Below are 26,052 nucleotides of genomic sequence, written 5' to 3'. Positions count from 1 at the left end.
GTGTGAAGAAAATCATGAGAGATTTCAAGTATGATCTTAACAAGATGAGTATTCCGTCAACAACATCTAAGGAGGCCACACCATTTTGGCTCCACATGTTGAACTTTTATGATTGATGTTTAGGTGTAGATGACTATTTGAATTGGTGAGGTTTTATGGTTGAACTTACATTGATGTTTTATGTGTGGATGGACTTCTTGATGAATGTGCTACTTGTGAGGCCTATGAGTTGAATCACATATGAGATTTGATAAAAAATTTAATCAAATTTAATATGTTGGGCAGTTATTACTGTCATTTTTTTGATTCAATTGATGGTACAAAATGGAATTGGAACTATCAGTTGATGGTTTGGATCGACGATTTAAATGGCTTTTGTGGTATATATCCATTTTCACCATTGGTTTTGGAGGCGATGTTACTCAATGTGTGACGGGTCCATAGACTTGGGGTCCCCAACAGGACTACTTTCCTGCGACGCTTAGCCCAATAAAGGGGATAACAACAAATGTATACCTGGGCTGGCCTAGCTACGTCCAGCCAGGCCGAGACCATGATCCGGCCGCCAACCGGCTCCTTAGCCTGGTCGACACCCCGACTAGAGGGAGCCAGCCGGGGGTGGGGCCACAATCCGACCCCGACTGAGTGCTCCCGACTGAGTGCTCCCGACCTAATCCCCCGACTGGGGACTTGCCGTACCACTTGCACTGATCTCCCCGACCGGGGACGCCCACCCGGAGTGGGCCCAGGGAGCAGGTGGGACGGATAACGAGGCGACGCCCAGGTCAGCCGGCCGTATGCGGAGTCGTACCACGCGACGCTCTGCGCTCGTCTGCATAGTGGCGCCGTAAACCTACCCGCTATGGTGTAGTGGCCTGACGAGGAGAACTGGGATTGAGGACGGAAGCCATACCGTGTCCACCTATATTGGATTCGACAAGACTAGGCAGCCCGTACACTCACTCTATTATCCTCCCCTGACCTGTAAGGACCGTCCCCTTGTACTATAAAAGAGGTCAGACCCCCTCCCCCCCCCCCCCAGCTTCTAGACGGACACAAGAGACGTGCTCTTAGATGTTCACACACACATACACTTAGCGCCTGTCTGAGCTCCTGCCACTCTCTTCCACAGAGACGAGAAGAAGGCCAGGATTTAGGCAACTCCCCTCTCATACTCCTCTTATTTGTACCCCCACTACAAACTTTGAGCATCTGGGCTCAGGAATAAAGTCGACCGACTGACCCCGACTGAACGTAGGGCGCGTTGCCTGAACCAGTATACATCCTGTGTCATTGTGTGCTAGGCCATATCTGATCTAATGTACGACAATACAAATATTCACTTGTCGTCCAGATTTCGTGCTGACAATGTGATTTCTACCTACACTCGGCTACCATGAGTTCCATAACCGAAGGTAAAATCCCTCTAAAAGTATATCTTTTTGTAGTAGTGCAAGTAGTCAGGATCGATTTGTATTTAATCTTTAAATACCGAAAGAATTGAAATGAACATATATATAGCCGCCATATCAAAAGTTTGTGTTCAAAGAGCTAGGAGAGGCAACCGTGTTAGTTGTAGCGAACATATCACCAACATAGCAAATTTGGAGGGCTAGACAAGGTAGAAGTTTAATTTACTACATGAAAAGTGCACAAGTTTGGGGATTTATGAGACAACCATATAGGTTTAGGAGGCTACTGGGAAATTTTGTTAAGATAGGGATAAAATACTAAATGAGTTGTATCCATGTTGATTGTACATTGATTTCAAGACTTCGTGACATTTATTTTTTGATTTTGTGATTCAGTTTTTTATATAAATGTTCTTGATTGGTTCGAAGATTTCTAAGGACTTATTGTTTCCTTTATGATTGGATAGATTTCTAAGGACTTATTGTTTCCTTTATGATTGGATTTTTTGGTACCGTACTATCTCTCCAAGGATTCTCCAACATTAATTTGCAATGAGACTTAACTTATCATATGCTATAAATAAAAGTGTGTAGTGCAAGCATGGTATACAAAATTATCAGTTTTATTCACCATTTGTAGGCTAACAGAGAGGGAACACTTATCTAGTAACATCAACAACATACTAGTATATGATGGCCAAAATCCTTCGAGTCTTGGTCCTTGCTTTACTTTTTACCTTATTTGCAGCACATCATGCTTGGGGTGAGGATGACTGCCATATAGAGAAAACAAAGGTTTTGGAAACATGCAAGAAGACCATCAGAATTGGCATTGACTATGAACCTCCATCCCTCGAGTGTTGTCTTGTTGTGCAAACATCTTATATGGTTTGTATTTGTCACATCCTTAGCATTCCTGATCAAGACCATGTAAGTGTCTTCAAACTTGTTAAACTTGCAGCAGCATATGGGAAGACCGTACCACCTCGAAGCAAATGTGGAAGTGAGTACCCAATACTATTTATCTTACTTTTTAGAAAAGAATATTCTAATACTATTATGTTTTGGCCAAATAATTTTAAAGATGTAGATGTATAAAGTTGTTTCCAACAAATGCGCATATGCAACATGGATAATAGAACATAATTTGAACTCTTGTTTCAGCTTGGACCGTCCCACAACCACGGTCGCCACTACCGCTAAGGGCATTTTCATAAGAGTTTCTCAAGACGAGCAACCCGAGAATCATAATATTAAATAATAACTAGTGTACCTTTGGCTTTATGTCGTGACTCTATTCATGGCTGATGGTATTTCTTATGCTTCTAAGATTAATTCTGCCAGCACACAAAATATCCATTGTAATATTTCACCAGGGATTACTCCATAGTATCGTATTTATATTTTCCATGGTGAAGCACTTAATGGCGTAGACAATCGGTAAATAAATCCTTTGAATGTACCACAACTTAACGAACTACAACTCAGTGGAGTTAACGATAGATAGTAGTGATAACCATGACACATGAGGACTCTCTGATAAAAAATATCTACAGCATAGCTAGTCGGGATGACAATGAGACCGAGATAAATTCCTATATACTTCTATGTTCTTCAATCAATCACCTCTACGATAAAGCAACAACGGATGAAAGTATAAACCAAGAGATAAGTCTATTCTAACGATCTTTGCTTATGTCGGGATGCACACTTCGACTACGAAAACGGATGAAAACTAGTCACTCTCACGTGGTGGATTACATAGGTCGGACATGGTTATCACCACCTGCCAGCTATCACAAGTAGTTCGTGGGGCTAGGTGTAATTCAAACCAGGCTACAAGTACCGCGCTTATGGAAAATATCGCAACAAAAGTAAGCATAAAAAATTCGTACCGCAACATGGTTGCTGGGATTGGAGTGTCCGATTTTTTGTTGGGACATCGGACGTCCTACCAAGAATTAGCGTTAAAATACATCAAAACTTAATTGGATTTTTTGTCTAATGGTTTTGTGGGGAGCATATTCTGCTCTTCGATTTAGTCTATGGAATACCGTGAAATCATATATTTGCCTACAGCACATTGTACATATCAAAAAATTATTTTTTTTGGCCGGGAAGGAGGGAGTGTCCGGCAAGAGGACCAAAATACCCTTGGTGCAGGTCCCACCTGTCAGCCCTCACTGTCTCTTCCCCCTCCATGGACCTCCCCAATGCACCGTCCGCAGCCTCCTTGTTTGCGGGGACGAAGATGCCGAACCCACGCCTTTGCATGTGAGTTCCCAATCAATTGACGCGCTCGCCTTCTCTGCTCACAATTCTCCCCCACCATGCCATCGACGACGGGACGCAGCTCGGACGGCCGTGGCGTCCGACGGCGGCTGCTGCACGAAGGCCCGTGGGCTCTGGCAACACCCTCTCTGGAGGTCGGGGCCGGGCGACGGGGGCGGCGGTGCTGGAGGTCGTCGGGGACGAGCAACGGTGCGGGTGGCAAGAAACAGGAAAACGGCCGGGGAAATACCCTGCTCTGGTGCAGTATGCGTGTGCAGTGACTGCCACTGACGCGTGGGCCCAGCGCTCGGATGGCCCACGCGTCAGTGGTAGTCACTGCGCGTGCCGGACTGCACGGGCCCGGTGCGGTGGATCACAGCAGCTGGCTAGGAACTAGGATGCCCGCGGACGGACCAGACCAGAAAATGCCGAGGAAGCAAAGCGACCGCTGCACTGCAACCACAAAACGAAGCGAGGGCAAAATCGTTCATTTACCAGGCAACCTCTCAAAGAGTGCATTGTGTGCTGCACAAATCCAAGTTTTGATGATATCCCACGGACAAAAAAACAACTTAGGCCATGTTTAGTTCCCTCCAAACTCCTAACTTTGACACTATGAAAAAGAAGATTCTCCATCACATCAAACTTGCGGTACATGCATGGAGTACTAAATGTAGACGAAATCAAAAACTAATTGCACAGTTTTGTTGTACTTTGCGAGACGAATCTTTTAAGCCTAATTAGTCAATATTTGGATAATAATTCACAAATACAAACGAAACGCTACAGTGTGCTACACTGCTACAACAGTGATTTTGCGTCTCCAAAGTTGGGCAAGGCCAGTTTGGATGTTCTAACGGCACGCATCCAATTTTCTAGTCGGAGAGAACACAATATTTTAGGTGCATCCGGTGATTGCCTCTGCAATGCTTTCAGAAATGCAATGCCACGCCTGCGACTCTGCGGCTGCGGCGCGCTGTCTAATCCGTCGTCTGCCGCGGCGGATCGCGGTCCAGGAACTCCTTGACGGTGGCCGGGGACGCAACGGCCGCCGCGTCGCTGGAGGCCCTGGCGAGCAGCAGGTGCGCCAGCCTCGCGGGCTCCCTGCTGCACCCGCCGCCTCCCCCGCGGTGGTAGTGGCGGATCCAGGCGTCCAGCCTCCGCTTCTCCCCGTCGCACTTGGGGCCGGCCACGCCGACGACCCTGGCCAGGAACCCGTCGGCGCCGCTGCAGTCGCACCCGCCCGTGCCGTCGTCGCCGTCGCCGTCCGGCGGCGGCGGCGGCGACAGGCCCAGCAGCGCCATGAGCCAAGCGATGTCCTCCTCGACGAGACCGCCGCCGCCGCCGTCGTCCTGTTGGATGCGTTGGTCCTGTTCGGTGTGGGGGGTGAGGAAGTCCAGCGCCGGGCCGCTGCTGTCGCGGCTCGCGGGCGCGCTGGGCGGTGCCGGGTCGAGGAGGAGGAGCGGGGACGCGGTCGTCATGGTGCCCGAGAACGGCGACGCGTCGGGTTGGCGTGCCGTCGCCGGAGCCGCCGCCGGCGGCAGCGGCGGGTCCTGCCTCTGCTCCTGATGCTGCTCCGCGGCCAGCCGGTCTTCCACCTGAGGAGCAGGGGACGAGAGCTCTCGGCGTCAGAGAGGAGGGAGGACAGCTCGTGTGCGATTGAAGAAGAGAAGAGAAGGTGAGAACGGCTTGGGGGTCCGTTTGGGTTACCCACCCGCTGGAGGGAGGCGAAGAAGCCGTCGTGCCGGGAGAAGGGCCGCCGCCGCATCGTGCCGTCGCCGGGGACTGCAGGCGGGGCGCCGCCGCGCCGTGGGTCTGGGTCGGTCCTTTGCCGCCAGCGGTCGGGTAGGTCACGCGGATGGACGAGTGGAGATTGGATTGGAAATTGCCAAATTGGAATGAACCGTTTGTTTGTTTGCTCGCCTGGACGGCCGCTGGAGTCAACAAATCATGCGCGAACCGATCGACTCGGATGTTTGAAATTTGAAGTGACAACTTCGAGTTAATTAAAATTAAAAATGTATCAATGAGTTGTTCGAAGATCTCGAAAGGTCAACTGCATCACAGTTTACTAGACACGACACAACACAGCAATCTGCATATGCTCCCGTTCCTCATCAGTTCCTCAACAACAAACAATGGCACAACGGTGGTATCAGCAAAGAAGGGCACGCTGGAGCTCTCAGCCGCATCAATGGTGGTTCAGCTTGCACGGCCTCCGCAACCCCGGCGGCGATCTCTGTCTCAGTAGTACGTGCAAGATCCATAACCTGCAAAGAAAACGTGACATTCAGGTATCAGATAACACACGGATTAAGATTATCACCATCTCAGAGCTCGCGGAGCCCCAAAGGAACCGGATCAGTTCATCAGTGACTTACTGGGGTCGGACTGGACGACGAGCGCGGAGCTGTTGAAGTAGCAGTTCCAGGGGTTTCGGCCTCTGGAGGCGTAGTAGAGGTTCATGGCGACGGCGGCGCGGGAGACGAGGCTGTCCGGGTAGTAGCACGGCCCGCCCTTCTGGATCACGGTGCAGCTCACCTGGGAGCACGCGTAGTCGAGGTTCTGCGCCAGGATCTCGTTCGACGCCGACGGCTTGGCGATGCACCACGTCTTCTGCGCCGCCGCGACGCCGACGATACCGCCTGCGAAGCAAAATCAGCAGGCAAGGTCAGGTAGATCTTGGCTATCAACCAGGACCAACCAACGGCATCTCTCCTCGCTGGCCAGGCACCGGCCAGGATGGCGCCGACACGCTACAGAAAGTCTCAAACGGCATACCCTTTTCAGTCTAAATCTAGATGAACTAGTTGGCCACAGCATTATAGTTATAGGACATGAAACTTTTTTCCTATTAATTTCTGGTAAGAAAAGGAGGAGGAAAAAGGTCTTGCAGAAAGTGGGCTTCAGTTTCAGAGATCCAAGAACCGAGGGGGGGAAATCTCAGACAAAACCATCAGCTAGAAGAACTAGGAGCTAGTTGAAGAAGAACAATCGGTGCTGGATCATCTACTAGTAAAAATGAACATGGGCTAACCTGCGGTGAAGCAGAGGAGCACAAGCCCCAGAGAGAAGAGCAGGAGCGACGCAGACGGCTGAGCTCCTCTGCCCATCTTGCTCCGCCGCAGGCTAGGCACCAAGCTGGAGCTGGGAGCTTGCGAAGGCCAACAAGACGAGAAGAGAGTCCGATCAGATTGGTTGCTTGCGAAGGCCAACTCTGCAGAGGGAAGGGTAGCGAGCTGGTTTATAAGAAAAAGGAGATGCCACTATGCCAGCTTGATTGCCTTGTTGAGTAGAGTAGGTGACACTGCTTGCTTGCTGGGATGGTCATGCTCCATGCATGTGAGTGACTGTGTGAATTTGAGACTGACACAGGCCTCTGCCTCTCTGGCTTCAACCCAAGGCAACCTACCATGTGCTTCAGCACAGCAGGGGCCTTGTTTAGTTGCCCAACTTGGGTGCACCCAAATTACTGTAGCAACACTGTAGCGTTTCGTTTGTATTTGTGAATTATTGTCCAAATATTGACTAATTAGGCTTAAAAGATTCGTCTCGCAAAGTACAACAAAATTGTGCAATTAGTTTTTGATTTCGTCTACGTTTAGTACTCCATGCATGTACCGCAAATTTGATGTGATGGGGAATCTTCTTTTTGCATAGTGCCAAAGTTGGGAGTTGGGGGTGAACTAAACATGGCCAGGATAACAAATCTTGTCTGATCTGGGTTCTCTTTCTCCTCACACCTCAAGTCCGACTCTGCAGTGAACCTGGTCCCAAAACCACAAATCTTGGTTGATCCACACAGGAAGGACATTTTGGCCCACGTTGACCAGCTCGTGGTCCTTGAGTTCAGTGGTTTCCTCTGTCCCCAGACTTTGTGATGTATGCTAGTCAAAACAGGACCAATGAGAACAAAAGGCACTGCTCCTGTTCAAATTCGATTCAGATTTGAGTTTGCAATCTTAGGGGTGTTTGGATCTTTAGTCCGGGTTAAAGTTCATGTCACATCAAATATTTGGAGGTTAATTAGAAGGACTAAACATGAGCTAATTATAAAATTAATTACACAAATGGTGGCTAATTCGCGATATGAATCTATTAAGCCTAATTAATCCATCATTAGCGCATGTTTACTGTAGCATCACATTGTCAAATCATGGATTAATTAGGTTTAATAGATTTATCTCGTAAATTAGCCTCCATCTGTGCAATTAGTTTATGTTTAATACTCCTAATTAGTATCGAAAGATTCGATGTGATAGAAATTTTAGGAGGGACTAAATAAACCAAACGGAGCCTTGCTGCTATTCGAACAGAGTTCATGCCTGTTTTGCTTGCTACCCAGAGTTTCTATCCACGGATGGCTCTAAATACGCAAACATGCTCCCACACCGCGCTGTTGTACAACAAAAGGAAAGACATGATTACCAAATGATGCATTACTCCTAGATCAATGTGGCCATGTGGGTTCCATAACTATGGGCCTGTTTGGATACCTCATGTTAAAGTTTAACAAGTGTTAAAATTTTAACACTCTCAAATGGAGTGCTAAAGTTTAACACATTGGGGTGTTTGGATGGTGTGTTAAACTTTAACACCTTTGATGGGAAATGACTCTATTGCCCCCTCATTTATGGCTGGCGGAGAGAGGGAGGAGAGAGAAGAGGGCAATGGTGGGAAAAAGTGAAGAGGGGGATCACTTTTAACAAGTTTAACAACTTTTAACACCCCTTGAGGTGTTAAAGTTTTTGGAGGTGTTAAACTTTAACACCTAAGTTTTAACACATCTGTTTGGATCTCAAAGTGTTAAAAAGTGTTAAAACTAGGATGTTAAACTTTAACACTCCCAATCCAAACATGCCTTTTATGTTCGGTAAAAGATGTCAGTAAAACTAGGGTGATAGATCCCAATCCAAACATGCCTTTAACACTCCCAATCCAAACAAAACTAGGGTGATAGATCCAGAAATCAATGCCACCTCCTGTCAGTAAAAGATGTCATCGGGCACTTAAACATACCTTGCTTTGCTCCTTGTTCTTGACTTCACACCTTTTATGTTCGGCTTTGCTACCCGGGAACCAGCAACCTATCTTGGTCGGTAGCTATGTTCTGAATATAATCATTTTTTATGTCTTGGTCATGTTTGCTTTCTAGCCTAGAGGAATTTGCCAAATAAAAAGTACATGTGATTTGTGTGTTACTTTGTTTAACCATTATATTCATTCATTAATCTACAAAGCAGGACCCTAAATCCGGCAATCATTTTTACTATTGCTAGTGCAGCAAACCAAACATCCTCATATTATCAGTATTTTGTCCATGGCCTAATCTTGATCATGCCAAAAGTTTCGTTGGGTTCGGGCTCAAACCAAATAAGCCTGAGTAACAGCATAGTCAGAAATTTGCCATTAGCTGAAACTTGTCACGGTGACTCTCTACAGCAATCAGATGAGGGAGGACATCCACACCATAGGGAAACAATAATCAATCAATTGATGTGCGTTACTATTACCTTCATTGAGATCCCGAAGCATGTAAGAACTGCTTAGCTGATCATATTTTATGATGAACAATGCAACCGACTGCTAAACCCATCATCATACGATTAATACTTATGAGTGTACACAATGCAAATCAATGTTCAAGAAAGAGATGCTCCTATCCTAGAGACGTCTCCATATACTCTTCTCCTAATGTTGGCTACAATCCTATCTGCAACCTGGACATCAGTTTCTTCAGGATTTTGGATCTTGTGTGCTTTCTTCAGATCTTTACGGTCCTTCAAAACATCTGAAACGGCCTGTGCTTTCTGTAATATTGATTTCTTCTTCTCTATAGCATCATCTCCTTCCTTGTCCCTGTAACTGCCAGGTAACTTTGTGGAATGTGGTACTGAACGCATTAGATCTGTCAATTTCTGAACCAATTTGACTAAACCAAGCCGCTTGAGCTCTTTCTTAAGCATCCGGTAAGTGATGTACTGGGGCACAATCCCTCTCTCAAACATATGCTCAAACTCCGCAAACGCCTCTTCAAACTGATGACGCCGGCAGAGCAAATGTATCAGCATGGTGCTGGTCGCAAGATCCGGCTCAAAACCACTGTTTCTCATCTCCTGGAGCATTTGCAGTGTTAATTCAAGCCGGTTCGCTTCGCAGAACATCTTGACGAGAAGGTGGTAAGTGAGACGGTCCGGCGCATAGTCATTGCTGACCATCTTACTGTAGAGATTCATCCCCAGCTCAACACTGTGATTCCTCGCAAAGACCATAAAGAAGTAGTTGTATGTCCTTGCAGTTGGTGAAATGCCCCGCCCCAGCATCGCCTTGAGTACTCTACTAGCCCCAGCAAGGTCGCCATGCTTGCAGTAGCCCAAGACGAGGGAGTTGAATGTCGAGATGTTCGGCGCGACACCGTAGAGGGGAAATTTCTCGAGCACCTTGTGTGCGTCCCCGAAGCGACCTGCCTGTGCGAGGGCACACACGATGGGGTTGCAGGTGAGCAGATCGGCCTCGATCCCCTCCTCCCGCATCTGGTCAAGGAGCGCCATCGCCTGGTCGGGCTGCCGCATGACGCAGTGCGCGTCGATGAGGGTCCCATACGTGACCACCGTCGGCCGCACGCCGGCGTGGCGCATCGCCGCCCAGAGCTTCTCCACCTTGTCGAGCCGGCGCGCGCGGGACCATCCGTTGAGCAGGACGTTGTAGGTCCGCACGTCGGGCGCCCACGCAGGGTCCTCGCGCCGGAGCTGCTCGACGAGCTGCGCCGCGGCACGCGGGTGGCCCTCCTTGCAGAGCGCGTCGACGGCCAGGATCAGCGGGGAGACCTCTGCGGCAGACGAGGAGCCATCATCGCCATTGCCATCGATAGCGACGGTGTAGCGGTCGGGGTGGCCGTGCAGGAAGCGGAAGGCGCGGACTGCGGCGGCGGTGCGCCCGAGGCGCGCGTAGCGGCGGAGGAGCGATGCGAACGCGGCGAGGGGAGGCGGCGGGGAGGAAGGAGGCTTAACCAGGAGGAGGCGCCAGGCGGCGGCGAAGAGACCGCGGGAGGCGAGGAGGGAGACGGCGGTGGCGGCGCCGGCCCATCGGGCAAGGGCGGGGATCGCGGGGTCGGGGAGGGTGGGGAGCGCGGGGCGGAGGTGCTGGAGTATGGTGGGCGTTGCGGCGATGCCGGCTGCTGGGAGGAGGCGGTCAGGGTCAGCCCCGCGGAGGATGGAGAGCACGGTGGCAGCAGAGGTGGCGGCGGCGGCGGGAGCGTGGAGATGCATCGGCTTGGAAGCCATTTCCAGTTGCCTCAGGAGTCAGGATGTCGTGGGTGCAGCAACATTTGCTACTGCTTTACCGCTTATGCTACCTGAGAAAAACAAATTATGCATTTAGTCGTCATGGATCGAATGGACGGACATGTAGACAGTAATTTTATCAATATTACTTACGCAGTTGGTGTTGGATAGAGCGCGAACCCCGCAAGGTAGCTCACGCTTGATCGACACTAACAAATGCTGAATATCTTGTCAACGTTATAAGAACAACAAAGATTGACAGTGCCGCATCGTCTCCATTTCAAGAGCCATACCGGGTAAAGCAAACTGCCTAGTCCTACAAGTGTCGCAAATCAATCGGCTGCTCCTTAGACCACAAACTGAAGCCTGCAAACAGATTAGGCAAACATATTTGGATGCAGGAAGTAGGAACTAAAAGAAGGCAAAAACCCAGAAATGAAATTTTGCCAACATGTGTACAAGGTTGTAGCATGATGCTGAGTTAAGCAATCAAATTCATGAATTGTAGGGATTAAACAAAGTGCTTCGGCCTTGTACAATTGAATTATTTGCTTCATGCTATCGGAGCATGATAAAAAAAATCGGTCAAACTAACATGTTGATGGCTGAAAATCTGCAATGAGCAGTGCTACACGGTACACTTGTCACTTGTCAGTTAAAAAGAAAATATGAGTAATTATCACCATAGACTACTGCTCAGTTCTTTGTGATTTTCTCTATCAGCTTATCTATTTGTGTTATGGACAACTTCTTTGGCAAGAAGTTCAGGCGCAGGAATAAGAGTCCAGTTAGTTAAAAGTAGTTTGGTTTAGATTCAGTTTAGAGATATACTTGGAAATTAGTTGGAAGGTTTGTTAGGGCCGACTCATTACATAAGAGTCCCGGCTGCATAACTGTACTCAAGCAAGAAGTAGAGGAATTAATCTCAGAGCCTCCAGCGTGAGGGTGAAATATCCATCTACCTCGAGCTATATCTATTATCAGTAATCTAGCCATAACATCTCTGGTATGAGGTGGGACATTCTTGGCTTTGGCTGCCGCCTCTTCCACCTTCCCAAATTCCCCTGCGCGCCGCTAAACCCACCACTTCCCAGCAGCCATAGGTGACGACAACTTCATCACCAAGGATGCGTTCCAGGAGGCTGTCGACCAGATGTTTAATTTAACACATCAAGGAATTTGTGTTTCACCACTCGGGGGGTTTTCTGTGTACTGTTGTATGTTTTGCATATTCCTCCCACTCTTATTTAAATGCAGTCATAACTTCTTTAATTGTCTTTTTAAGCATAGACGATGAAAAAAAAACTGCAGGTTGATAGGAGGCAAGTACCAACTTACAAGATTATCATAAACAACTGGCTTCTCACTATCCTTCAGGGCATTGCAATAAGCATCCTCTGCAAACTCCCTAAGAATAACACCTGCAGTTACAAGTGTGACTGCAACATAATTGAAATTACAGAAATGTTGCAAGTATCAAATGTCAACAGGTAGTCAAGCCGATTCATGTCTATCTAGACCTTGTAAATGCAAATCATCAACAAAATGGAATTCAAACCAATTTCTTCAATAACTAAGTCACAGAGTTTTCTGACCAGTCTATGAATTGTGAAGGAAATGTGGTCAACAAACGCCAGCAGAACCAAAACCCAAGGTTTCAGAAAATACTTTGCATTCTTAAATAACAACGTGCGCATGTGTGTTGAAGCTCAGTGCCGAGCTAGCAGGTTCAGAAAAGCTCACTTGAATGATGAACCCGAGATATTGCACAAATGACTCACACAATGTGAAACCCTGGGGGGGAGGGGGGGCATATCGCAAGCAGGCAGGCAAATTCTCTGCTACTTCCACATCCAGCAATCCAGTAAATAATCCCCAACATTGGCCAAACATATCGCAATCGACCATGAATTACTACCAAATCCTAGATAGCGCCCTCTGCAGCTTATTTATCTGTTTTGACACGAAATCAAATTGTCCTCCAACTTCACTACGTGGAATCAGTAAACACAGAGGTGGGATCAAACGGGATGGATCATCAGGAGAGGGGCGCATTACATACGTCCAGGATGCTAACGTCTGAGCACCTTGAAGTTGGAGGCGTTGCCGTAGCTCTGAGGAAGAGGAAGTGCGGAAGTCCTTGAGGCTTCAGCACCTCCTCGACCTCGATGGGAAGCTGGTCCGCACGATGGAGACCGGGGAGGAACCCTCGGGGGAATGCGCGGTGGGGAGGCACGTCGCGGCGGCGTCCGGGTGCGGGCTGTCCGGGGGGCTACAGCCCGCGCTCCCCCTTTCCCATTCCGACGGTAGCCCGGCGGAGGGCGGCGCGGAAGAGGTGTCGGGAGTGGGATGCGGACTGGACGGTGTTTCGTCTACCGTCCGCGGGGCGGACGGTAAATGAAATACCGTCCACCCCGGGCATCTCCTGTCCGTTGGTTGGTTTGGACTTGTGCGGCCTGGATTGCCTGCAAGGTAGCGAGGCCCATTAGCCGCCTTCCTTGCGCGCACGGCCGCTTGCTGGGACGGCCGGACGGGACAGGGAATGGCCTGTTGAGCTACATGAATTCAGAGAACTGAACTCTGAACATGCAAACCTAGAAGAGACCAGCTGATGAAATCATTTTCTAAGGGAAGGTATCAGGGCATCAGGCACCAACTAAAGTCAAATCCAGTCATACATTATACATACATGGAAAATAGATGAAAGATACTTTTCTCCGACAGAAAAGATTAATAATGCCATCTCCTTTGTGGTGGCTATACATCACATACGGTTTAGGGGCCCTAATCTTCAGGCATCATATCAATCACCAGAAGAGTTCATCATTTCTTTTAATTGCAACAGCGATACAGCATTCACACATTTGGCCTATGTCCAAAGATTTCTGTCTTTTTTTTATGGACAAAATTTCTGTACAACAAACACACAAACGTCCAGCCTCCAGGCGTCAGCTATAAACTGATGAAACCAGCAACTTGAGCTGTACAGTTTCGTATTGCAACACTGCATCTCTTTCATAACTATTGCCAAGGGAAATTCTTTGCAACTTCTCGTGTTGTTATCTGTGATGGGCGGCTTTGTACAGAGGGAATGGCTACAGCGAGGTAACACTCCTCAAGATGCTGCAAAAGCTTACATGTTTGCTTCACCCTTCCGTGGCGTGCTTCAGTTCTGGTTACAAACGACATGGGCAATGGCCGTCTGGATGATATGGTTGTTGGCATTTTCGTGCGGTCCATTTCCTCACCTTCTGGGATGGAGTGCCCTAGGTTTCCATTTATCAGCATCTGATAGGGCACGCTGTGAGTTCACAGCAGAGAGTGATTCCAGTATTACGTCTCTCATATGAGCAGCCGCGGTTTCTCCACGCCGTGTTGCCAACTCCAGATACGTGAGAGACTTGACCTTGTCTCCTGCCTGCATATAAGAGAGACATCATCATAAAAAATGGATGCCACTGAGTCACAGGTAAATGCATGGATGTTCTCTTGACATTGAAGAAGCAAAATTGCAAAAACAGTAATAGCAACTGGTGTGAGTTCCTAACTTCCTACGTAATGCAAACATAAAACCTATTATCATCTTTTTACACCAGTATGGGGTGTAGTTACTAGCTAATTAGTTAACATCTATGTTTAGGCCATTCACATTGCCTGAATCCACCCAGAATCTAACTTTCTCTACAGGAATTAGGTACAGCTGCAGTGCTGCTTTTCACTTGACCTTTTTACAGTATTCTTTTGCAACTTAAGACATAGCAAGTCAATGCCAACATACTGCAGTGCTGCTTTTCACTTGACCTATGTAGAGTATTCTTTTGCAACTTAAGACATAGCAAGTCAATGCCAACATACTGCAGTGCTCCATAGCAGCTCCTAGGAGCGTTTCCAACCCCAAGAGATCAAGCGTTACATCCTCACCTTGTGTGGGCAATATTTACAGACTGGGATGCAGCAATATAGTGGAGGAAAGATGGAACACAATATTTCTAGAGAAAAGAACAGTTCTAAAACAGAAGTATGCTATTATGTTAATTATTTTTTGAGGCAAATGAATCCATACTTGGCATTCCCATCAGAAAGAGAGAAGCAATGACATACCGCACAGAGTTTAATACCACACTCATAAAGAGCTTTCTTGTGACCACAATCAGCAGCTAGTTGCAGCCACCTCTTAGCGCGCACTAGATCCTGTGCAAGCCCTTCACCGTAACTATAACACAGGGAAATGTTGTACATGGCTCGTACATTCCCTCCCTCTGCAGCTCGCAAGTACCACTTTGCCTGCATTAATAAGCTCATCTCAGCTTTACAAAACATAGCCAAATAAGTACATAGTATATACACCTAGAGTACTACAATTCTACAAAGAAGATGAGAGGAGCCTGCTGCTAATCTGGTATCTGCTGGTTAGTGGTTACAGTATATCGTGCTTGATCCTGGTGATATTGTCGGATTTAGTGACCGGCAGTCCACCTAGGGGCAACCCAGATGGTTGATTTGTAGGCAGAGAGGATCGCAAGACCATGAACTTGATGGTAACGCAAGGCACAAAACACAGAGATTTATACAGGTTTAGGCCGCCAGTGTAGCGTAATACGCTACGTCCTGTTTGGAGGATTGTATTGCGCCCTGCGCTCGGGTGTTTAGGGTTCGTATGGTGGGATTGGATGTCCTCAAAGGGGTACCCCTACCTCCCATTATATACTCCGAGGGGTAGGGTTACATGGCAAGTCCCCTAGTCGGTTACTATAGATGGGATCTAGTCGGATTACAATACGTGGCGAGCCCTAGCCGGACTCTATCTTCTGCTTTCTTCATCAAGTCGGGCCGGCCCATTAGTGGTCGGCTGCGCCCTCCATGAGGGTACCCAGGTATCTATAACCGTCAGATATAATTCTGATTACCTTGGTAGGGTGAAATCCAAACAAGATAAACAGCTAATTTCTCTCAGTTTAGTTATTAAAGAACTTCAACGGAGTCTGGTAACCCCAGCATCATCAGAACACAATGTAAACAGTTGTTTAATAATAGAGGTTGTCAAGACCTAACCTAGTTTGTAAGATATGTGTGCATCAGGATACTGTAACAATGGATTGCATACGTGGTTCGAGAATTGAGCACAATTAGAGAACCAGAATATTTCTTTTATAGGAAAATTATTTGAACTGCAGGTGTGCAACATATCAGAGGTATCTTACAGCTTCCTTCTGATTACGCTTGATCCCTTTCCCATTCTGCAAGCAAAGGCCTAGGTTGTATTGAGCACGAGCATTGCCCGCTGATGCTGATGGATAAAACCATCGGATGGCTTCCTCAGCCTTGTGTGGATCAGCTGCAGAATTATTGGCAGCGATATCAGGTCTGATGCTTGAGACAAACAAGAGGAGTGGTTGCTACCAAACGAATAACAAGCTTGAGTAATCTGATCAAGTATTGGTTGATTCTTTATTACTTTGCAAAGTTTAGAGTAGGACCTAAATAAACACACTAAAGTTTACTAAATGAATGGCAGGAGACAAAGGGCACAGAGCACAGCCAAAGCTTCCCCTAAAATATTGAATGATTCTAATTGCGCTGGGAACAAAACTAATAATGCGCATGGAATATAAGAGAATTGGAAACAAGCCTAATCCGTCCTGAATTCCGAATCTTTCTACAACCACCTAGAACAAAACTCCAAGGGGATAGCTAACTGCCCCGGAAGCCAAATCCACGATACCTTCGAGGTAGGAGACCCCCAGGTTGCACATCCCGACGGGATGCCCCAGCTCCGCCGCGCTCCGGTAGTACTCCACGGCCTCCCGCCGCCGGCCCTCTTCCCAGCACATCAGGCCGGCGTCCACCATCGCCGCCGCGGAGCCCAGCCTCGCCGCCCGCCGGAACAGCCCCAGCGCGCGCTGCCGCTCCGCCTCGTTCCGCCCGCCGTCCCCGCGGGCTGCGGCTCCCGCGACGGGGCCGTGCTTGACGCGCCGGCCGTACGCGTGCAGCGCCGCGGCCTCGCGGAGCGGCCGCAGCGCGTCCCGCCACGCGCGGCACGCCCGGCTGGCCGCCGCAACGTCGGAGGCGCACGCGGCCGCGAGCGCCCGGTGGACGAGCTCCGGCGGGAGCGCGGAGAAGTCCGCGCCCTGCGGCGCCGGCGTCGGTGGCGGTGTCGGTGGCGCGGGCGGGGGCGCGTGCTTCTTGGAGTAGTGGCGGCGCCGGCGGCGGCGGTGCGGGGACGGAGACGCGCGGGGCCGCGAGGAGAAGGGCGGCGGCGAGGGGGCCGGGGGCGGCCAGGTCTGGCTCGCGTCGTCCATCGAGAGAGCACAGCAGAGCCGCGTCGCGTTGTGGGGAGGCGGCGGTTTCCGTGGCTCGGGGGCTGGGTGGAGGACGCGAATGCGCGAGTGGTATGTGAGCGGGGCGGGGTCTATGACTGAGGAGGAGGAGGGGTCAACGGATTCGTGCGGGTTTGGAGGTGGGGCGTTGGTTGGATGGCAGGTGGGGCTAAAACACGTCGTTTGGGCCCTGTGACAGTGACTTGTCGCGGCAGCAGGGTGGGCTGGGCTATTTTTCTACTCCAGTACTTGTAAGCTTCTTTGACATCCGAGTCACCACTTGCTGCTCTTGACGCATCAAAACATTTTATTTTCCCCTTCGCCACGCTTTAAAACAAAACTAGAAGGTTTTTCTTATAGTATACTCCCTCTGTTCTGATTTATATGACGCTGTTAGCTCAAGTTTGAGCTAAGCCACGTCAAATAAAAAAAAAAAGAACGGAAGGAGTATCTAAGTATCGATCGACTATAAGTCTATAACAAATTAACAACATTATCAAGTATTCATGTGTTACGTAGCTACTGTTGGTTAATATAAGTAGGCCATCCTACAAATATGCTTCAAATATACTGTGTACGTGTACGCAGGGGCGGATCCAAAACGGAGCTGCATCCCGGGCTAAGTTGCTGAATCAGCACCAAAACAGTCGAATCTTGCCTTATAAACCTCCTTTATTAGGCTAAATACCACATATGTTAAAGGGACTACATGGGCTCACCCCGGGCTGCAGCCCGGGTAGCCCGGGCCCTGGATCCGTCCCTGCGTGTACGGAGTAGCAGGTAGCAGCACCCAAATAGTATAAACAATACTCCCTCCGTTTCAAATTATAAAATTTTTATAGGGATATAATTTTTGCTACATATCTATATACTATACATAATATGTATCTACATATATACTATATATAATATGTATTTAGAGGTATAAGAAAATTACGTACCTAGTAAATCTAAAATGAATAGTAATCTAGGATCGAGGGAGTAGTTAACGGTAGTTGCACGATGATATCCTCGCATCTACTTTTTGAGCGTCTACGCATCCATCTTGGGATTTGTGGCGGTACTGTAACATTCAGAGTATGTTACTGCCGACCTAGGTGAGAGGTGACTGATGGCAGACAGGCATGTAACGTCGGATCGTCGGCACTCGGCAGTCCACATATGTTGGGAGGAGATGAGCGTATGAGGGAGCCTCCGGTAATTTTTACTCTGCAGGCAATGGTTTATAATTTACTCTGCGAGCTCAACCAGCAAGTACAGCTCTCACGTCGAAATAATTTACTGAATATCCGAATCTCAGGCCACGCGTTTACAAACTGAAGGTAACTACTGACAGCACCTGAGCACGAAGCATTCAGCATCCTCACCAAGCACTGCAATTTTATGCAAGCTGAGGAGTATCAGGGAGGTAGCCAAATCTTTCTTAACCTTTGAGTAGACTCGTCCAGTACTGAACGTCTGAACATACCAATTCAGCCATGGCCCATGGGTGAAGAACAACAGCGACAAGTCGACGGTTTTCTTTATGAAACATAGCAGCAGTTTGTGACATCATTTACAAGTGCCAAACAAGGCTCTCTCTCCCTTATTTAACCATAGAGGAGACATAACCCCTGGCTTCGACAGCGACCAAAGAACGGAGGATGGAAACAAAACCAATGTTGTAAGCTTGCAATGGCACACAAATTAGTCTGATTTCTTTGGACACCACTTCTACATCGTTTCTATTAGGCACAGTATTTACACAAGGACCAGCTCGCCCCCCCTCCTTTCTAGGCAGAGCATATCGCAGGAAGAGGAGCCTTGCCACGGATCTTTGGGTGCTCGGACCAGTAGGCCTGTGCTGCGAGCACACGGTCCAGGAGTTCTTGTGGAACTGGCTCGCCTCTTCGTTGTTGCGGGGATATACTTGCGGTGTGAACCAGGGTCTTCCACTTGTCCTGGTTCAACAATCAGTATTTCACAGTATGTTAGAGAGCTGCAGATTTCGTGTGATCCACTAAACAGAGAGAAATGAGAGGTAGCTAGTTCGGAACATAAGATCACCAGCACGGCATTGAAATCCAACATAAGGAAACTGTACTGATGGCTGATTTTGTGGATCTTCTGATTGGCAGGCTGGCAGCACAAAATTAACTGTACACAAAGGCGAGATTGTGTCTAAGAAAATCACCTTAAGGTCAACATATGTCCTGTGCTCCACATGTTCAAATGCATGCATTTTAACAGCTCTCCACCTGAAAAACAAGATTAAGAGGCACACATGAGGCAACAGGTTGCATGAACTGAAAACAAATTTATTGGACACAGACCTTCCAGTCCCGATCAGTTCGACTGCTTCCACCAGTGCCGCAACCTCATCAACAGTGAAGGGCATCCTAGTGCGCCTTTGCCCAGTTTCAGACCGTCTGACACTACAAAGAGGCACAATGGCTAGGGCACCATCGTCTGAAGGTGCAACAGGGACGATGGCTTGGGAGCTTGTTGATGTATCTTGTGAGGCCATCTCAACAGGATGAACAACAGAATACAGATCGGAGAGAGAGCGGCTTCGATAAGGAGGTGTGCGCTGCTGGTTGTCATCGCCGACAGTTTCAGGAAAATGCTCTTCACACTTCATCCTGAAAAATCATGGAATATTTAAGCTGCATCCTGACGATATTTTTCAATCATTACTCCTAAGAGACAACTGTATCATCACCTACCTAGCTAATGGCTCCACAACATCTGCACTGAGCAAATCCATCTGTTCAGGTTTTACGACTCCAGAGGGAGAATCTTGCCCACCTTCACATTCCAGCGTAAAGTCTATGTTATTTAGTTTTTTATCATGGCATATCCCAGCTTGACGAAGTGTCTTGTTGTCGTCTTGGATATCCTTTCCTTGAAGAAGAACACCAACGCGTAGACCACCTTGCATTATACTATTGACGACATCCATAACGGTTTTCTATAGACAAATTGGAAATGGTTATTGGGCAACACTCACAAGAAGGTAATATTCATAAACAATGGAAGTTGAATTTTCCAGCTAGAAAATGCTCTGTATTGTGTAACAATTAAAGCTATTGTGAAGACTCATTATTTCACATTGCGACAAATTGTTTGGTTATTCAAATGTAGAAAACTAACATGACTGTCCAGTCCAGCATTTTTTAGCAGGTAACTTATGTATTACTATATTTTTTCCAACTGCAAAACAGAAAGTTAAATGGGATCTTGCAGTCTCGCAGATTTCATGAACAATACTGTAATAGTAGATTAACAACAGCTGCACAAAAGAATGCATGATTGCTAATCAGTAACTTGTAGCTTCCCATATAGTACCTTCAATGAACCAATGGTTGCATTTTCAGGGACATTGATGAACACTTCTGGGATGTTGAATGACTTTATTCTTAGCTTAACTGAAAAGTAAAAGGAATGATAAGCCATGGAAATAAAAGCAACGAACACAACACTGCACACTATCCAAGAATACCATGGTAATTGTCAGATCCCGATGATTTATTCCGACCTTCTGTAGAGAATGATGTCCCGGCGGCTGCAATGGCAAGCAACATTTTCTTTTAGGAAGTGCATTGAAACAAGGATTGAGGTCCAATGCCATGTGGAAGAACTGGATGTCTGCATAATCCTAAAGAACTGAAGACTTCAAAATTACAATGTAGATGTATTTAACAGTATAAAATACCTCCAGTTAGCATCTCTTTAGCAAATGAAGTTGCATGATGCGCTGGTTTTTTCTTCTTGAAAATTGTCCTTTGCACCTTTTGACGTCTGGCAGGTATCTTTTTGCTGCATAAATTTAGCTTGCTACCTATTTGAGTAAAACAACCAGTGGCCCTTGATTAGTCAAATTCCTATGTTGGCAGGTTGCAATGATAATAGAGAGAAGCAAAAGGAAACATGGTTCTCTATGGCAGCTAATTGAGCAACTAGGAGTGTAGATGATGCAAATACTAACACCATGGGAACATGGGATTGGCATACCTTTGTTGGACATCCCTCCACAAACCTTTTTTGATGGCATCCCTCCACAAATCTTATTACGTGCTGCCTTCCTTACCTTCGAGGCAAGCAATTTCCTTATCCTGTGGCTACCAATATATTGTGGCCTGCTACCCTTATCCCCTGCAGTGCTTGGATGCGTGCACCCAGAAGAATTTTCATCGTCATCTCTGTCTGCAGTATACTGCACTTCATCCCGACACAAGGAAGCAGTTTGATGGTCCTTGTCATGGTTGCACAGAGGAACACACGAGCTACTGTCAGAACTAACCAAAGCAGGAGGTCTAACATCAAGATCCACGGAGTCAAACAAACTGTGAAGAACCGCAGCATGCCCATCTGCTTGTCTTCTGACCACTTTAGGTTCAGCTTGGTGCATTTGTTCAGCCTCTGCTGAACTTGAGGATCCTGGATGGTGTGTTCCACGAGCTCCAAACTCAGGAATTATGCCGAGACCACAGCTAGTTTCATATGGTCTTGTACAACTAACCAATGAGTCCCTAACTAACATATTTGATTTCACTGTTAGTGACTCTAACATTGATCCAGCTTCGTTTATTGTCGACGAGTTTTCTGCCGAGCAGTTGTTAGCTTGCCTAGGAAAGGCACAGATACCACCAGAACCCACTACACATCCATTGCAGCAATCTTTCTCCACAGCCATGTTATTTAGGGGCAGAATTTCATCGCGGTGTTCTTCTTTAACTGCTTTCTTGTTTTTAGCTTTTGCTGCACCACTAGTATTAGGAACATTGTTGGAAATGTCCTGATCTGCTAATAGTGTTCCTGCAACGGTGGCAAGCAAATCAAATGCGCACATCTCATCTTTCTTTTTCCTGGTGGTGCGTTTCCCCTGCATTAACGTGGATCGTTAATAAGGATTCAATTGGCAAATTGTGGTCAAAGCAAAAACATGATCAAAAGAACATGTACCCGAGCTGAGTTTGGAACACGTGGCATGGTTGCAGTTCGGCGGCCACGGGATCCAGAATCCGACCTCTTCCGCATCACCATATCTTGATGTCACCTACACAGCAGGTCTTCACAGACGGCGAAGAGATACAAACACCACATCCATCATCTTTATCTGCGCAAAATATACACAATAAGTAAGCATCCACCCATTATGCCAGTGCTGATGGCCCAAGCCCTGGCAACCAGTCTAGCACCACAAGAGAATTGCCTTCGTAGCACATAGCCGCGGTACCATGATTGTTTTTGGCAATTGCAAAAATACCACCGGATTCCTTCCTGTCCAAGCCGTACTACTCCGGCGAACTCTCTCCTCTCCGGCGGGTGCAGGAATCAGAGATAAGCGAGGACGAAGAGAAAAGGGGGTACCTTCCTGCAGGAGCGTGCGCGGTGGGGCTCGGCAACCGGTGTCGTGGGTTTTAAGCTTCGCAATCCCCTCCGCGGTTCTCTTCCGCGTCGCCGATGGGAGGCAAAATGGATCCTTGCGGAGGCTCGACGGGGAAGCTGCCTGCAGGAGCTCGAGCGCACTGGATGCGCAGCCTGCTTCTCCCCCGACGGGCGCAGGTGGCTCGATTTGGACAGGGGGAAACCGCTCCCTTCCGGATCGGGATGGGGGAGGAAAGAGTCGGGGGTCGGGACAATTCGCGCGGGGATGTGACGGCCGCCGGGTGCCGTCGCTGCTTCCAGATTTGGCCGGAGGTCGACGAGCTCAAAGCCCCAAGGACGAGGAAGGGATGGGGATTGGGGAGAGGAATGGAGGATAGAGAGGAGGAGAAAGGAGGGGGAGAGAGGTTTAACGGGAGGTAGATTCCAGGTGTGTGATCTGGACCCTTTTGCACAGTGGTAGATGAAATCCCGTTCTTTTTTAACCCAGCGGATGGAAAATGCTCAAATGTTTTCGCCAGCTTCGACACTGGATTTTTTGTCACTCAACTGAGAGTTTATTCGAGATAGAGTTGTAGGATTAGGGTTCAGATTTTGATCTTAGAAAGTGAGGTTTCAAAACATAGTGAAATTAGAGGAAAGGTCGTCAAGTTAGATTGGGCATATAGTGATGATGGATGGAGTGAGGACTGTAGCATTTTTTGTTATCGGAAATGATGGACTATAGGTCAAAGTGGATGAGAGCTGTCACGATAAGAAAGGTATGTAAGGTGGGGCAAGGGCACGCAAAAGCGATCTTGTCGAAGCTAAGGCAAAGAGAGATTATCGTACAGAGAAGGATTAACAAGGTGGTGGTATTAGACACGACAAGTAGAAGGTAGATAAGATTGGCATCGTGGTATATTGGGGTTATCTCGGGTGATGGAAGTTATCAATGGATCAAAGTGGATGAGAGAACAACAAGAAAAAGGTAAGTAAGGTAGAGCAAGGGCACGTAAAAGCATCTTGTTGAAGTTGAGAAAAAAAAGCTTATCATATCAGAGAAGGATTATTAAGGTGACGATATTAGATACGACGAGTAGAAGGTAGAGGTAGGATAAGGCAAAATGGAAACTCAACATTACATGGACTCAAGCGAAGACATATGCAAGATGTGGTTCGAATAAGAAAAAATCAAGCATTCGGACTAGGAGGAAAATTAGCAATAAGACTGACACGATATACCCTCTGATTTAATTTAAAACATTACCATTTCTCTAGTAACATCTATTTTATTATAGAAATATTAAAAGTAATATCGGATGACCCAAAATATTCCTAGTAACATCTATATACTTACAACACAAATTATCAAATTTACCACGTGTTTGATTGAATGTATCAAGAACTGATGACGCAGCCCTCCAATTTTTGCATGGTGAAAGAAAAATAATTGTTGCCTATAATTAGGATCGAATGAGTTAGCATCCAATCAAATACTCCCTCCACGCAAAATTGTAGGTTTTGATCATTCTATCGTGGGAAGCAGAAGATGCAGAGCAATTATGCCAGAACTAGCTCATAGAAGATTGCACAAAAAATGTTCGACTTGTCTGCATTAATCTACCTTTTCTTTTTCGTACTTCAGTAGTATTGTGTACGTGTGCCTGAGTTTTGTACCAGCCTAAATCTCGACAAACATGATGCAATAGAACCAGTTCTTTTCACACTATAAATAAAGCTAACAAAAAGCAAGTTTAACGCTCGCCATCTTCACACAGACCGCTATCATAAACGACACGATAATCTAACCTACCAAGCAAATTCATCGTTTTCTTGAGACAATGCGCACTGTCCTCCTTCTCGCCATGTTCGAGAGAAGTCGCTTCCTCCCCAGACGTGGCTTCCACGCCAGTTGTTTCTGCTCCCACGCGCTGGCTGACGCCGGCCGCCGGCAAGAAGTACCACACGGGGCACGACACGCCTCCGGTCGACGCCGCCGGCCACCGAACAGAGGCTTTGGTTGCCACGTTGTACACCACCGCCTCGTAGTCTCCGTCTCCCCCGCGCGGGCCGTCCCAATAGTAGACGCTGTTGGCGCTCACGCCCTCGCCGCGCACCACCGCCGCGTCGTTCATGCCGACGAACACCGCGTTCCCTCTCAGATCCTTCGCGTCGGCCACCGTCCAGCAGCTGCCCGGCCAGTTCCCCGGGTCGTACCTGAGGACGAAGACGTCGCCCTCGAATATGCGAATCCGCCGCGCGGCTCCCCCGGGCGGCGCGTCAACGGTGACGGAGCCGGAGCCGCTCGACCGCCTCCACACCTGGTACAGCCCACCTTCGCAGAGCACCAGGTTCTTGCCGTCCGTGTACTCCGAGATGACGTCGTACGGCGGAGGGAAGGCGTCGGCGCCGATGGGCAGTTTCGGCAGCGGCCCCACCTCCATCGGCGGCATCTGGCGGCAGACACGGTGGCGGCGGGTGAGGTGGAGCACGTGCACCTCGCCGTCCCACGCCAAGCAGTAGACCTTGCCGTCGTCGCCGTAGGCGATGTCGACCAGGACGACCCCGTCGAGGAGCGGGCCCGTGTCCTCGCTGTACGAGCAGCCGTTGGCCGCCCTCTGCACGGCGACCATGTTCGGCCGGATGAGGCTCGCCGCGATGAAGTCGCGGCGCGTGGGGTTGGGCGAGAAGATGATCTTAGGCGCCAGCTGGCCGTGCGCGGGCTGGTACAGCGACTCGTCCAGCGGAATCTCCTCGCCGGTGAAGGGGTTGAACAGCATGGGCCCCGCGGGCGCCGCGGCGTCGCCCGCGACGAGTGCCACCCACCCGTCGCGCGAGGCGCCGACGCAGCGGCAGCGCGCCGCGGCGCCGACCCTGCCGCCCGGCCGGTGCAGCAGGAGCCTGGACCAGCGTCGCGCGTGGAGGGAGCAGGCGGCAAGCGAGACAGGGAGGCTCGCGGCGTCGTCGGCCGGGAGCACGGTGAGCGGGCGTGATAGCGGCGGCGGGAGCGCGGAGCGCCACGCGGCGCAGACGACGCGGCAGGAGGCGTAGTCCTTGAGCGCGCAGCAGTCGGCGATGGTGGAGACGAGGCCGGGCTCGAGGTCGGCCCACGGCCGGATGGGAGCGCCGGCGGGCATGCCGACGTCGTCGTCGCCGCCGCTCATCGATCGGGCGTCGTGGCACGTATCACGAACTAGTAGTGTAGAAGTTGGAGACGCAGGGGACATCCGAGGTAGTACGTGTGTTATATACAGCGGGCGTGTACGTAACGTAAGCATTGAGTTGACGGGTTTCTCTAGTGTTCTGCTTCGTTTACTACTCGAGCTGTCGTATGGAAGTCCGAACACCTTTTGTGTAGTGTGTTTCGAAGTCCGAACACTTTTGTGTATGTACAGGACTCGTTTTCATCGTCGTATTTGC

The 26,052-nt window shown here is 48.6% G+C and overlaps 5 protein-coding genes across 7 annotated transcripts; all 5 read right to left on the bottom strand.

Moving 5' to 3' along the window:
• Window positions 1–4,434: 4,434 nt before the first annotated feature.
• Window positions 4,435–5,535, bottom strand: LOC101783839. Its single transcript, XM_004975898.3, has 2 exons — window positions 5,398–5,535; window positions 4,435–5,281 (listed from the first exon to the last, which is right to left on the bottom strand). Exons 1-2 carry the CDS (start codon window positions 5,449–5,451, stop codon window positions 4,664–4,666), a joined length of 672 nt encoding a protein of 223 aa, XP_004975955.1. The 5' UTR covers window positions 5,452–5,535; the 3' UTR covers window positions 4,435–4,663.
• A 150-nt stretch (window positions 5,536–5,685) lies between these two features.
• LOC101783433 (glucan endo-1,3-beta-D-glucosidase) lies at window positions 5,686–7,008 on the bottom strand. The gene is made up of 3 exons (XM_004975897.4): window positions 6,721–7,008; window positions 6,065–6,328; window positions 5,686–5,953 (listed from the first exon to the last, which is right to left on the bottom strand). The coding sequence occupies exons 1-3, from the start codon at window positions 6,794–6,796 to the stop codon at window positions 5,928–5,930; spliced, it is 366 nt and encodes a 121-aa protein (XP_004975954.1). The 5' UTR covers window positions 6,797–7,008; the 3' UTR covers window positions 5,686–5,927.
• Window positions 7,009–9,165: 2,157 nt separating this feature from the next.
• Window positions 9,166–13,391, bottom strand: LOC101782217 (pentatricopeptide repeat-containing protein At5g11310, mitochondrial). Of its 3 annotated transcripts, none has more exons than XM_004975893.3 (4): window positions 13,029–13,391; window positions 12,305–12,405; window positions 11,120–11,332; window positions 9,166–11,037 (listed from the first exon to the last, which is right to left on the bottom strand). In XM_004975893.3, the coding sequence occupies exon 4, from the start codon at window positions 10,964–10,966 to the stop codon at window positions 9,326–9,328; it is 1,641 nt and encodes a 546-aa protein (XP_004975950.1). In that variant the 5' UTR covers window positions 10,967–11,037; window positions 11,120–11,332; window positions 12,305–12,405; window positions 13,029–13,391; the 3' UTR covers window positions 9,166–9,325. The 3 variants fall into 3 exon arrangements, with proteins under 3 accessions (XP_004975950.1, XP_004975952.1, XP_004975953.1); XM_004975895.3 differs by having other exon boundaries at window positions 12,305–12,387; XM_004975896.3 differs by having other exon boundaries at window positions 12,305–12,387; window positions 13,054–13,391.
• A 232-nt stretch (window positions 13,392–13,623) lies between these two features.
• LOC101781815 (F-box protein At1g70590) lies at window positions 13,624–17,367 on the bottom strand. The gene is made up of 4 exons (XM_004975892.3): window positions 16,689–17,367; window positions 16,168–16,301; window positions 15,068–15,250; window positions 13,624–14,384 (listed from the first exon to the last, which is right to left on the bottom strand). Exons 1-4 carry the CDS (start codon window positions 17,263–17,265, stop codon window positions 14,211–14,213), a joined length of 1,068 nt encoding a protein of 355 aa, XP_004975949.1. The 5' UTR covers window positions 17,266–17,367; the 3' UTR covers window positions 13,624–14,210.
• Window positions 17,368–18,772: 1,405 nt separating this feature from the next.
• On the bottom strand, window positions 18,773–23,071 carry LOC101781147 (telomere-binding protein 1). Its single transcript, XM_004975891.3, has 10 exons — window positions 22,636–23,071; window positions 22,228–22,381; window positions 21,277–22,147; window positions 20,978–21,103; window positions 20,765–20,827; window positions 20,611–20,690; window positions 19,989–20,233; window positions 19,596–19,904; window positions 19,457–19,520; window positions 18,773–19,223 (listed from the first exon to the last, which is right to left on the bottom strand). The coding sequence occupies exons 2-10, from the start codon at window positions 22,306–22,308 to the stop codon at window positions 19,056–19,058; spliced, it is 2,007 nt and encodes a 668-aa protein (XP_004975948.1). The 5' UTR covers window positions 22,309–22,381; window positions 22,636–23,071; the 3' UTR covers window positions 18,773–19,055.
• Window positions 23,072–26,052: the final 2,981 nt, after the last annotated feature.

This window comes from Setaria italica, chromosome VII, assembly GCF_000263155.2.
Source record: "Setaria italica strain Yugu1 chromosome VII, Setaria_italica_v2.0, whole genome shotgun sequence".
Lineage (NCBI taxonomy): Eukaryota > Viridiplantae > Streptophyta > Magnoliopsida > Poales > Poaceae > Setaria > Setaria italica.
Note: the sequence above shows the minus strand (reverse complement) of the source record. Positions and strands in the feature narration are given on the sequence as shown.

Coding starts and splice junctions, on each gene's coding strand:
- LOC101783839 (XM_004975898.3), bottom strand. CDS start 5,451: ATGCGGCGGCGGCCCTTCTCCCGGCACGACGGCTTCTTCGCCTCCCTC. Junction 5,282..5,397: donor TCTTCGCCTCCCTCCAGCGG/GTGGGTAACCCA, acceptor CCTGCTCCTCAG/GTGGAAGACCGGCTGGCCGC.
- LOC101783433 (XM_004975897.4), bottom strand. CDS start 6,796: ATGGGCAGAGGAGCTCAGCCGTCTGCGTCGCTCCTGCTCTTCTCTCTG. Junction 6,329..6,720: donor GCTCCTCTGCTTCACCGCAG/GTTAGCCCATGT, acceptor TTTGCTTCGCAG/GCGGTATCGTCGGCGTCGCG. Junction 5,954..6,064: donor CGTCGTCCAGTCCGACCCCA/GTAAGTCACTGA, acceptor TTTTCTTTGCAG/GTTATGGATCTTGCACGTAC.
- LOC101782217 (XM_004975893.3), bottom strand. CDS start 10,966: ATGGCTTCCAAGCCGATGCATCTCCACGCTCCCGCCGCCGCCGCCACC.
- LOC101781815 (XM_004975892.3), bottom strand. CDS start 17,265: ATGGACGACGCGAGCCAGACCTGGCCGCCCCCGGCCCCCTCGCCGCCG. Junction 16,302..16,688: donor GGGGGTCTCCTACCTCGAAG/GTATCGTGGATT, acceptor ATAATTCTGCAG/CTGATCCACACAAGGCTGAG. Junction 15,251..16,167: donor AGCGTAATCAGAAGGAAGCT/GTAAGATACCTC, acceptor TTATTAATGCAG/GCAAAGTGGTACTTGCGAGC.
- LOC101781147 (XM_004975891.3), bottom strand. CDS start 22,308: ATGGTGATGCGGAAGAGGTCGGATTCTGGATCCCGTGGCCGCCGAACT. Junction 21,104..21,276: donor TGGAGGGATGTCCAACAAAG/GTATGCCAATCC, acceptor TTACTCAAATAG/GTAGCAAGCTAAATTTATGC. Junction 20,234..20,610: donor CAACCATTGGTTCATTGAAG/GTACTATATGGG, acceptor ATTTGTCTATAG/AAAACCGTTATGGATGTCGT.